Below are 11,484 nucleotides of genomic sequence, written 5' to 3' on the forward strand. Positions count from 1 at the left end.
GCAACAAAGGCAGCAGCAGTCACAAGGCTTTCTGGAGGCTGGGGTTGCAGATGGGGAAACTGAGGTGTGAGGCAGTGACGGGCAGGGCTGGACCCGGACCCCCTTCGGCTGGAGAGCTGGTCCCCAGCCCTGAGGGGCAGCGAGGGCTGTCGTGCTGCCAACTGCGTACCTGGGAGATGCTGGGTAAACCGGAGCGTGGCACGCATAAGGGACCTCTGGGGTCACATGTCTTGGCAGAGCCAGGAGCCCCCCGGAGCCCCTGTGCCCACTCCACTGCCCTGGCTCCTGGCTTCCCGTGCCATTACGATTATCATCAACAGCCCCGATGCAGGAGAATCATCAGGCTTTCCGAAGCACTGGCTCAGAACTCGGCTGGTGGGGCCTCCGACCACAGGCCACAGCCCAGTTCCCCGTTTCCGGGCCGTTGGGTGGTGGGTGGACCACGGCTTGCAGAGCTCTCCAGGGAGAGGCTGACCTGCAGCAGCCATGAGGCCCGGGAAGGGGAGCTGGGACTGCCTGCTGCTGCCTCTGACCGCTGTCCAGATGCTGCTCATGAGGCCCCCAGGTGAGGACCCCCGAGTAGCCCAACCAAGCCCATCAGAGCTCCGTACAGGGGCCCCACCCAGGAAGCTCCAGGTAGCACCATGTGGTCAGTTACTCAGCCCCCTGCATGGCTGTTCCTCTCGGGTCTCAGCTGGGAGGCGGGCATGAGGCCCAGCTGGGGTCTCGGCCAGGCCCGGGCCCAGGTTTTAGTGCACCCGGCCCCTCTCCCGGCAAACTCCACGGCCTTCTCTGGGCATCTCTGTGTCTATCTCTGCCTCTTTCCCCACCCAGCCTGACCCCTACCCCATACTGCCCTGTCCCTGACTCGCTGCCCACCCTGCCTGCAGGCTCCTGGGCGTCCCGAATCATCGGGGGCCACAAGGTGACCCCCCACTCCCGGCCCTACATGGCGTCTGTGAGTTTCCAGGGCCAGCACCACTGCGGAGGCTTCCTGCTGCGGACCCGCTGGGTTGTGTCAGCCGCCCACTGCTTCAGAGACAGGTGAGCCAGGATGAGGGGGTGCCCTGGTGTGGGCAGGGCGAGGGCTCGTGCAGACAGGCCTCTCAGCTGGGGAGTTTATCAGGGATGGGGGGGCGGCAGGAGAAATAGGGAATGAGCAGCAGCCGTGACCATAAGCCGATGTAATAACCGTTCTGCTTGTCCTGAGCATATTGTTATAACGATTACTAACATTCATATTGAAATTATTGGAGGCAATACTATAATTGAGGTGGGAATTAGAATAAATATAATGAGTATTATATTCATTCTAAGTATATTCTTATAAGTATTAAAATTAATATTGCAGGGGCTTCCCTGGTGGCGCAGTGGTTAAGAATCCGCCTGCCAATGCAGGGGACACGGGTTCAAGCCCTGGTCCGGGAAGATCCCACAGGCCGCGGAGCAACTAAGCCCGGGCGCCACAACTACTGAGCCTGCACTCTAGAATCCACGAGCCACAACTACTGAGCCCGCGTGCCTAGAGCCCGTGCTCCGCGACAAGAGAAGCCACCGCAATGAGAAGCCCGCGGGCACCGCAACGAAGTGTAGCCCCTGCTTGCTGAAACTAGAGAAAGCCCGAGCGCGGCGACGAAGACCCAATGCAGCCAAAAATAAATAAATAAATAAAATAAATTTTTTTTTTTAAAGTACTGCAGTGGGAATTCCCTGGTGGTCCAGTCGTTAGGACTTCATGGTCTCTCTGCAGGGGGAGCGAGTTCGATCCCTGGTCGGGCAACTAGGATCCTGCAGGTCACACGGCGGGGCCAAAAAAAATTAAATTAAATTAATACTGCTGCGATTGGAGTTAATACCGTAATTGAGGTGGAACGGTAACAAACGTGACGCTTATTATCACAGGCTGGCGTGAGGATGGCATGGATTTGCTTGGCAGGTGGGGAGAGACCCCGCCCCGTGCCGGGCGGCCCTCACCCCAGCCTGGCTCACAACCACCCTCCCCACCCCGCAGAGACCCCCGAACGGGCCTGGTGGTGCTAGGGGCCCACGACCTGCACACCGCAGAGGCCACGCAGCAGGTGTTCAGCATCTCGGCTGTCTTCATGCACCCCGACTACAATCCGGCCACCCACACCAGTGACATCTGTCTGCTGCAGGTGAGACGCTGCGTGGGGGACGAGAGCCAGACGCGGGTCCCCGGCCCCCCCACGATGGCCTGATTTGTTTAAAATCAGCTGTTGGGATCCTGTGAGCACCCGTGCTCAGAGCAGGGAAGGAGAGGCTCGTTAGAAAGACCCTTTGGGCAGCTGAGGGGCTGAGCCTGGAGGCCTGGAGGCTGGGGAAGACCAGAGTCCTGGTCTGAGGTATCTGAGGCCTGACGGGCGGTGGCGCGGGGTGGCCTTCTGACGGCCTAATGACGGCTGCCACTGACTTCTCTCCATGAGGCCAAGAAGAAACCCAGAAAGGTAAACAGGCAGGAGCAGTGGCGGGTGGCTGCGGTGGGGGCGCCTAACCTCAGTGCTCCCCCTGCAGCTGAACAGCTCTGCCATCCTGGGTCCTGCAGTGGGGCTGCTGGGGCTGTCACGGAGGCCACCCAGGGCCGGGACACGGTGCAAGGTGGCTGGCTGGGGCTCCGTGTCCGACTTCGAGGAGCCGCCGCCTGTGTTGATGGAGGCCGAGGTCCGCGTGCTGGGCCTGGACATCTGCAACAGCTCCTGGAGGGGGCAGCTGAGCCCTGCCATGCTCTGCACCCACAGTGGGGACCGCCAGCGACGTGGCTTCTGCTCGGTGAGACACTCAGTCTCTGTCCTGCCTGCTTACCGCGTGGGGAAACTGAGGCCCACAGAGAGGGTCAGAGCTGGGCAGAGCCTTGGGAACTAAGTCCCAGCTCACCTTTGACCAGATGGGCCTCGCCTAAGGCCCTGGAAGGGCACGGAGTTGCCCAGGGTCACAGGGATGCCATGTATGGCTGTGCGGGTTGCGCACGGCACAAAGAGCTACAGATTTGTGTCTTTAAAAGCAGTGTCAAAAAAAAAAAAAAAAAAAGAGTCCAGATCTCAAGGGAGAAGCTCCTGCTCCTAAGCCCTTGTATGGATTAATGGCAAATTTGGCCCCGGTGCCAAGGAAGAAACTCAGCCCAGGTGTGTGTGTGTGGGGGGCGGTGTCTTTTGTTCCAGCCACGAGAGTGCAGTGGTTCAGAGTCTGGAGCCCAACTGCCTGGGTCCACGTCCAGACTGAGCCACTTCCCAGATGTGTGGTCTTAGAAAAGTCACCTCACTTCTCGGGACCTCACTTTCTCCATCTGTAAAACTGTCACACAAATAGGGCCTACTTCTTAGGGTCAGAGCTGACTCCAGGTGACAATTAGGGTGATAGGTGTGGGGAGGTGAGGGGAGAGGAGGAAGCAGGAGTTTTATGGTGAGTATTCCGGGAGGTCTCTCTGAGGAAAGTACTTCTGAGAGTTGGAGGGGCCTTGAGAAGATCTGAGGGGAGGCATGCCAGGCAGAGAGACCAGTCACAGAGCTGCTGTGTACAGCTGCGCAAGTTGTGCAGTGCACAAGGTGCTGCCGACTTGTGTATTTATACAAGCAGTGTCCAGCAGGGGGCAGTAACGGGTCTCAAGAATATGCAAAAGCCTAGAGGTTGGACCTTGGTTTGCTGCAGGAGGAGCAAGGCAGGCTGGCATGGCTGAAACCAAGTGAGTCGGGGGAGAGAGGAGGGCAGACAAGTGGGTGGGGGCTGGATCCTCTAGGCCTTAAAGGCTGAGGTGAGGAGCTTAGTCTTTGCTGTAAAAGCTCTAGGGAGCCATGGAAGGATTTTGAGGCAGGGAGGGTCCTTCTCAGATTCACTCGTATGAGCTCCTTTAAGGAAAGTGAGGCCCAGAGAGGGACCCCTGGCCTCACCTTTGCCTCCACCTCCAGGCAGACTCTGGGGGGCCCCTCGTTTGCAGAAATCGGGCCCACGGCCTCGTCTCCTTCTCTGGCCTCTGGTGCGGCGACCCCAAGACCCCCGACGTGTACACACTGGTGTCCGCCTTCGTGACCTGGATCTGGGACGTGGTTCGGCGGGGCCCGCACGGCCCCCAGCCCAGCCCCCCACCCAGGACCACTGGGGGCCCAGCAGGAGTTGCCTGAACCACAGCAGCGCCGGGTGCACAAGATGAGGTTAGCTCCGGCCTGGAAAATTCCGTGGCTGGGGCAGAGGGTCCATGGGCCCCCAAACCCCAGGAAGCCTGGTGTGTGTGGGATGGTAGGTGGGATAGGGGGGAATCAGTTCCAAACAGAAAGGGCAAAAATAACACAATAAACGTTAACTGGCTCACCGGACACGATGGCCTGCCTCCAGGGCCCGCGCACGTCTTTGAGCTTTTCCTTGGCCTCAGCGTGGCCGAGGGTCCAGTTCCACCAAGGTCCCTCCCAGAGGGACCTTGAGCCATAGGACCTGGGCCCCTCTCCACCCTCCCACACGCCCCGCGCGCTGACCCCTCTGGAGTTTCCCACCCCGCCTCACAGCCCGAGCTTGGGACAGCCTCCCCGCCTTGGTCCCTACCTGGACCGCCACTCCTCTGCCCTCCAGCCAACCCCACCCACAGATGGGGAAACCGAGGCCGGAGGGTGTAGGGTCTCTGGTCCTCAGGGTGGGGGGCCTCAGGTTGGCCTGGCTCACCCTCTGAAAAGCGCTTTGAGTGAATGGTGGCCGGCTGGCGGCAAGGCTGGGGGAATCCCAGCTGGTACTTTTACTAATCGTGTTAGTGTCACTATGGTACCTCCAACCCTTCCGGGCCAGGCCTCCACTTCTGGACCCTAAACCAGGTGGCTTCTTGGGGCTGCCCTAAGCCATCTTGACCCCCCTCTTCCCCTCCCCTGCCCCATAAAGGCCAAGACTCTCCCACTCACCCTCACCCCACCTGCCCCAGTTCTACCTCGGCTGCCGCCCACTGCCTAAAGGTGGGCACTGAGGCCCCGAGTCGAGCAGTGGCCACTCCAAGGACATACACCTGTGTCCCTGCGCTGGATGCTTCCAGAACACCCTATGCACCAGCACCACAGCACCCCAGGACCCAGGCTGGTAACCCCCTACCAAAGTGGGGGGCGCAGAGGCTCAGAGGGGTGGCGGGCAAACCGAGGCCTGGACATCCAAAGTGGCTTTTTCAGTGTTTATTTCTTTGGCAGGCGAGGCAGGACCCCAGGGCGGGGGAGGTTGCCTTGTCGGGGGCTCGGGCGAACCCACTGCTCAAGGGCACTTTTCCAGGTGTCACAGGTAAGGCACTTCCTGGAGGCTGGGAAGGACACGGACGAGTCCCACTGGCCTGTGCTCCTCGCTCCAAACTCGGGGAGCTGGGTTCCTGCCCCGCTGGGCCCCCACCCTGGTCTGAACCTCCAGTCTACACACAGGCACAGGGAGGTGACAAAGAGCAACAGCCCAGGAAGATGGAGGGAACCCAGCTGGCGGGCAGGGGGGGCTCAGCTGGGAACTGGGCTTAGAGGCGTGGCCAGGGCAGGATGCGGGGGACAGAGGGTCCCGGGTCTGGACCTCACTTGTGCACGGGGCAGCAGGCACTGGGGTGCCCCTCAAGACACACGGCTCCAGGATGCCAGGTGTGCGGTGGGTCTTGGTGTCTATTCTCCATCCTGGGCCAGTGGGTGAGCAGGGACCCCACCGGGTCCCACCCTAAGTGGTCCGGGCACCACCGGACACGGTGCCCTTTTCTGGGCAGAAACAGCCTCTCCATGCCCAAGTCCCGTGTCCCGAGGCCCAGATGGCACCCTGTCCCTGGGGACAAGCTGGGCTTTTCTCAGGGGCCTTCACAGAACACACTGGGAGCTGGAGGGAGAGGGAAGGTAAGCCCCTTGGTTACCCTGGGGCTGGTGGGGGACAGTGGTTGCTTCCTTGGCCTGTCTGGGGTCTGGTCATGTTCTGAGGCTCATCTCTACACACCCAGGCCGTGGACCCCCTCTCACCCCCTGGTCCCTGTTCTATCAATAGAGGCCAGGGTGCCTCTTCATTAATTGCCGGCAGGAAATCCCCAGCCCTCTCGGTGGCAGCGACAATGAACAGAGTTATCCCCGAGGAAGCAGAAGCGTGGGGTCCTCCTGGGCACTAGGGTACCTAGGTCTGGGGTGGCACCCCACCCACCAGCCCTGCTCCCAGGCCTCCTTCCCCCAGTCCTTCCAAGATATCGTCGGGGGGCAACAGGGCTCCCAAAATGGTCCCGGTCCAGGCTCTGAGGAGTGTCCGTGGACATAAATTAGACTCTGCTGTGGCAATAAATAAAACGGGGCTGCCTTGAACGCCAGGCCCAGGCCGGTCCCTCAGGCTCACACAAAGTTCTCCTCGTCCTCCTCCGACTCAGCATCTAGCGGCTCGGGGGTGCCTGCAGAGTGGGAGGGACCAAAAGAGAAATGCGAGCGCGGAGAGAGGCTGGGGGCTCGACCCCGCCGCTGCTCCCCGCCCCTCGCCGCACCTGCACAACTGCCCGGGTGGCGCACGCCGATGGAGCGGCCCAGGAAGCAGGTGGCCTGGCGGAGGTGGCACGAGGACATGTAGGTGACGTTGTTGTTGCCACAGAGCTCCTGGCCGGGGCTGGAGGGCGCGGGGCAGGGTGCCGCGCGGCACACCACGCAGTGCGCGCTGCCGGTCTGGTCCACCACGCATGACTGCGGCCGCAGGCACACAACGTGCGCGCACGATTCTGCAGGTGGGGCGTCGGGGAGGGTCAGGGGCGCTCCTCCTAACTTGGGCCACAGGCCCCGCCCCCGCCGCGAGCCCGCCCTCAGGGTCCCACCCTCGGACGCGGCCCCCTTGTTGCACCAGAAGCCACACCCCTTCCACGAACCGCGCCCACACTCCAGATCCACCCTCAATCCCCCCCCTCTTTGATTGCACCAGTAAGCTTCTCTGACTCACACACTCGTATCTCTCACCCCATATGAGCCCCAGAACCCCCTTTCCAAACCTGCACCCAACTCTTTCTCATTCATGACCCCACAAAAGACCTAATCCAGTGACACTCTCGCGGGACAACAGACTCCCTTCACTAGGCCCCGCCCACGAGCTCCCATCTAAGCCCCGCCTAGCACAAGGCCTGGGAGCAGGGCTGGTGGGTGGGGTGCCACCCCGCCTAGCCCGCCCAAATCCGTAAGACATAATAGGACACCCTGGATTTCAGACCCCGCCCCTTCCTGCCAGGGCCCCGCCCCCACGCGTTGCGGCAGCGGCCTCTTACAGGATGCTCAGGCCCGGTGGCCCCGCCCCTCCCCCCCGCCCCGCGGCAGCGCGCGGCGCGCAATTCGCACTCGTCGCGGTAGGTGGCGCCGTCCGAGCCGCAGACCTGAAGGCGCGCTGGGAGCCCCGAGCAGTCGGGCGCGCACTCGCAGCGCGGACGGCCCCCCAGCATGCGGCAGGCCTTGCCTGGGCCGCACGCCACGCCCTCGCACGAATCTGTGTACAGAGGACACACACGTGTGGGCTGGGGCGCGTGGCCGAGGCCGGAGGTCCTCAGAGCCCCCCGCGCCCTCGCCCCCTGTTCCGAGGGATAGAGGCCGGGCCGGAGTGAGGGGCGGGCCGGAGTCTGGGCCCACAGGGGAGGAGACTGATTTTGGGGGTCTGGGGGCGGGACCGTTAGGGACGAGATTCAGCCACGGCCCGGGTGGACACGGACTCGACGCTGCTCCTGGGCCGGGCTTCTGTCGGGGGGCGGGGCTCAGTGTGGGCGAGAGGGGGGTCTCTGCCCGGAATCTGGGGGTCCGGGAGGAACGGGCTTCCGCCCCCGGTCCAGCTCTCGCTCCGCAGCTGGGCCACCCGCTCGGGCTGACGTCTGTTCCCTGATTTACGCGCGTTTCTGGGAAGGCCGGCGGGGGACCGGCTGCGTCAGCCCGCGGGGGGAGCGGGGGGCTCCACCCCGTCCAGGCGCGGGTTTGGGGAGGACGGGCAGCGTCTGTTCCCCGTGCCTGCCAGGACCTCCCCGGAGGAGGTGTCAGGGAGGGCGGGGCGTCGGCCTGGTCTGAGGCTCATTTCCTGAGGAGGGGGCCTCCCACAGCCCGAGCCCTCCGAACCAGGGGTTACCGCCCCCCGCAGCCCCATTTCTCAGGTAGGGAAACAAGTCTCTCCCTGAGATCCCCGCCCCCCACTCAGGCCCGGCTAACGGCTGCTTCTGGCCTCCCAGGCCCAGTGCAGCCTCCCATCTGCCCCCACAAGGTGGTGCCGTTTTGTCGTCATTTTACAAAAGGGGGAAACGGTCACAGCTGTGAGTTGGAGCCAGCCAGGGCACTTCGGCGTGAGAACTCCAGGCCGGACCCGATGGACCCCCCCAGCTCTGTGGCTTGTGGGTCTGGAGGGCCGTCTCTGAGCTCGAGTTGATGTTTCAGCTTCAGTTTCCCTGTGTGTAAAGTGGGGCTGATGGGGAAACCCATCTTACAGGGTGAGCAGAAAATGATGGATGCTCCTAAGAGACTACTAGCTGGCGTGCCCCATGTCCCCGTGCCAGGGCATGTGGGCTGCACCTGGGCGCCTCCCATGCTGCCCGCCCACACGCACATCTGGAAACGCTCCCCCGGGGTGGCTTCACGCAAGCAAGAACAGAAGTGGCAGGGCTGAGTTCCTGTCCCCAAGGCCAGACAAGGTGGGGGGTGGGGCAGGGGGGTCCTGGACCGTCTCATGCCCAGGCCAGGCACTTTTTGAAGTCTGTCCTCATCCCAGAAGCCAGAGGGGCTTCTGGAGGGAGCCAGGGCACGTGGCAGTTGAGTCTGGGACCACCCAGCCAGGCTGATCTGGGATTAATCACATCCCAGCGGACAGTCAGGCTCCTCAGTTTGGCCTGCAGGTCTGCAGCCCTCAGCAACAGCCTCCTCCCTGTGCCCCTGTCCTGACTCCACCCACCAGGGTCTGATCCCAGGCCGTGGTCTCTGCTGATGCTCTCCCCCATGCTTTCTCCAGCTGGCGAACTCCTCATCATCCGCCAGCGCCCTGGCTCTAGAGCCCACCTCCTTCAGGTCATGCCCCCCTGCGCCCTCTGGGTCCTTGCAGGTTCAGCCTTGCACAGGGAGCTGGGAAAGTCCCCAACCCCTTCTCCAGGGCAGAGACGATGTCTTGACTTAGTCATTCACTCATTCTGCCTTCAAAGAGCCGCTAGTCTGATGGGGGAGACAGCATCTCGCAGAGCATGGTGCAGAGGCACATGCTTGTTAAACATGCAGCTGTTTAACCACAGCTAAGCCCAACCCCAGACCCTGGAATCTGCGGGGTCAAGGGCAGATAAGTGTTTGGGAACACTGAGTGTGGGGTCACAAACCCTAATGGCCAGTCGGGGAAAATCCACCTTCCTAGGAGCTAGGTGTGAGCACATCCACCAGGTGCAGTGCAGGTGGGAAAGGCCACCCTGGCAGAGGGCTCCTCGTGAGCAAGGGCTTAGAGGCTGGAATCCAAACAGGGGACTCCTTGGAGCTTCCTGAATCCTCACCTGCAGGTGGCTAAGCTGGGAGCCTGAAGGCCCGCAACCCCTCTCTGAGCCTGGGATTCCCCGTGCCGGCAGCCTCAAGCTTCTGCCTGCCCCCAAGACGGGGGGCTCACTCTCGGCTGTCCCGCCTCTGACCCTGTGACCCTGGCCTGCGGCCGACACCCAGGGTCTCACCTTTGCAGGGGAGGCAGTGGACGAGGCCCAGGAAGCCCAGGAGGCTGATCTTGTTCCCCGGGTGCGTGAAGTTGGACCAGGCGGTGTCGATGTTACCAGACGCACAGCACTCAGCCTGGCTCACGTCCGTCCTCAGCACCAGGCTGCAGGTGGCCTCTCGGCCCTGCTGGAGCCAGCAGACACCACCTGCGGACAAGCGGGCCAGTTCCCACGTGGCCAGAGGCGCCCTCCGGTGCCCCTCCCCACACCCAGGCCTTGGCCTTCCAGCCAGCTGCCGGCCCATGGCGATGCATACAGTCGGTGCTCAGTAATTATGGAGGGGATAATCTGCCCCTGACCTGGGAAGGAGGGGCAGAGAACTGCACAGGTGTCCCCACCCTGGCTGCAGATTCTTTGGGGACCCTTCCTCTCTGGGCTCCAGCCCCAACACTGCTCCAGCACCCACCCCACCCCCTCCTGGGAACCTCTCCCCCCTGGGTCCAGGCCCCCATCCCGGGCAGGATGGGCCTGGCATCCTGCCCGAGCCCGGAGCTGGACGTGTCAGGGTCAGCGGGCCCTGGAGCCGCCTCTCCCGCCTCTGCCCTCTGTCTAGACAGCGCCCGAGGGCACGCGGAGCCCCCTCGCCCAGCAGCCCCCCCTCGCCTGGCCCGCCTCTTACTCACTCCAACTCGGGAACATTCCCCTCGCATGAGCTCACTGTCTCCCCGGGGATGCGGCCTTCGGGGAGGGGGCTTGGCTCTCCCCTCACTGCGGGGCTGGGGTGGGGCTGCAGGGTGGGGTGGGGGGCAGATGGCCCTCGGTTTCTGCACCGTTAGGTGGGGGCGGGGGTGGCCACGGCCCCCATTCCATGGAGCTCCCAGGCTCTGTGCTGAGCGCCTCCCAGGGACCAGGTCTGGGAAGCCCAACACATTGGCACCCCGTATAAAAGGGGAAACTGAGGCCAGGAGTGGGGATGTGACTTCCCCGGCACCTCCGCAAGTGGCAGGTGTGAGATTCCAATGACCTGTCTGCCTGAACCAGACCCACGGAAAATCTGAGACCCCAGCTGGAGGTCCTGAGTCCAGCCACCCAGCCCTGCCTTTCTGGAGCATCGGGACCCGGATGGTCGAGGTTCAAATCCCCGCTTTGCCACTTACAAGCTGTGTGACCCTGTGCCTCAGTTTCCCCACCTGGAAACCGGGCAGAAGAGTGCCCACACTACTGGGCTGTTGCGTGGATTCCAGGACGGAAGAGGCAGACACTAGGCGCCCAATAACTGTCAGCAGCTCTTGTGACTAGATTCTTGATAAATAAATTGTGAAGGAGTCACATCTGCTCTCCTGACCTCCTGGTGACCCTCCTCTGGGCCTTTTGGGGCTGGGGGAGGGGAGCCTCAAGCCCTCCCAGATTCAACCTGCCTCGGCCACGGGTCACCACGGGTCACCGCTCTCTACCACCGCCGCCGCGCCCCCCGACCTCGCCCCCCAGGCCCGCATTCCGAGTAGGCCCACGTGGGTGGCCCGCCCCGCCCGCCCCTTCCGGCCGCCCCACTCACCGGGCGCGGGGTCCCCAGAGCCCACGGAGCCAACGAAGCCCACGGCCCACGCCAGGGCCCCCCAGGGCAGCGGCCACAGTGGCCCCGGCGCCCCGGGACGCATGGCGGACGCAGACACGGCGGCGGCCCCCGCGTCGGACGCGCGGGCGGCGGGCGGGCGGGCTGCAGGGAGGGCGGCGGCGGCACCACTTCCAGCGCGCGGCCGGCGCGCCCTATAAAGGTCCCTCGGGCTGCGGGCGGGGCGGGGCGGGGCGGGCCGGCCGGGGCGGGGCGCGGGGACGGCGGGGCGCGGGGCAGTGTCGCGCGCGATGTGGGCGGCAGC

At 63.4% G+C, this 11,484-nt stretch overlaps 2 protein-coding genes across 2 annotated transcripts; one reads left to right on the forward strand and one right to left on the reverse strand.

Moving 5' to 3' along the window:
• The first annotated feature begins 543 nt into the window (after window positions 1–543).
• Window positions 544–4,133, forward strand: PRSS57 (serine protease 57). The gene is made up of 5 exons (XM_007460450.1): window positions 544–565; window positions 891–1,044; window positions 2,012–2,156; window positions 2,533–2,787; window positions 3,921–4,133. The coding sequence occupies exons 1-5, from the start codon at window positions 544–546 to the stop codon at window positions 4,131–4,133; spliced, it is 789 nt and encodes a 262-aa protein (XP_007460512.1).
• Window positions 4,134–6,317: 2,184 nt separating this feature from the next.
• On the reverse strand, window positions 6,318–11,265 carry FSTL3 (follistatin like 3). The gene is made up of 6 exons (XM_007460416.1): window positions 11,163–11,265; window positions 9,629–9,814; window positions 7,265–7,440; window positions 7,207–7,231; window positions 6,464–6,691; window positions 6,318–6,373 (listed from the first exon to the last, which is right to left on the reverse strand). The coding sequence occupies exons 1-6, from the start codon at window positions 11,263–11,265 to the stop codon at window positions 6,318–6,320; spliced, it is 774 nt and encodes a 257-aa protein (XP_007460478.1).
• Window positions 11,266–11,484: the final 219 nt, after the last annotated feature.

This window comes from Lipotes vexillifer, unplaced genomic scaffold (assembly GCF_000442215.2).
Source record: "Lipotes vexillifer unplaced genomic scaffold, Lipotes_vexillifer_v1.1 scaffold225, whole genome shotgun sequence".
Classification (NCBI taxonomy): Eukaryota; Metazoa; Chordata; class Mammalia; order Artiodactyla; family Lipotidae; genus Lipotes; species Lipotes vexillifer.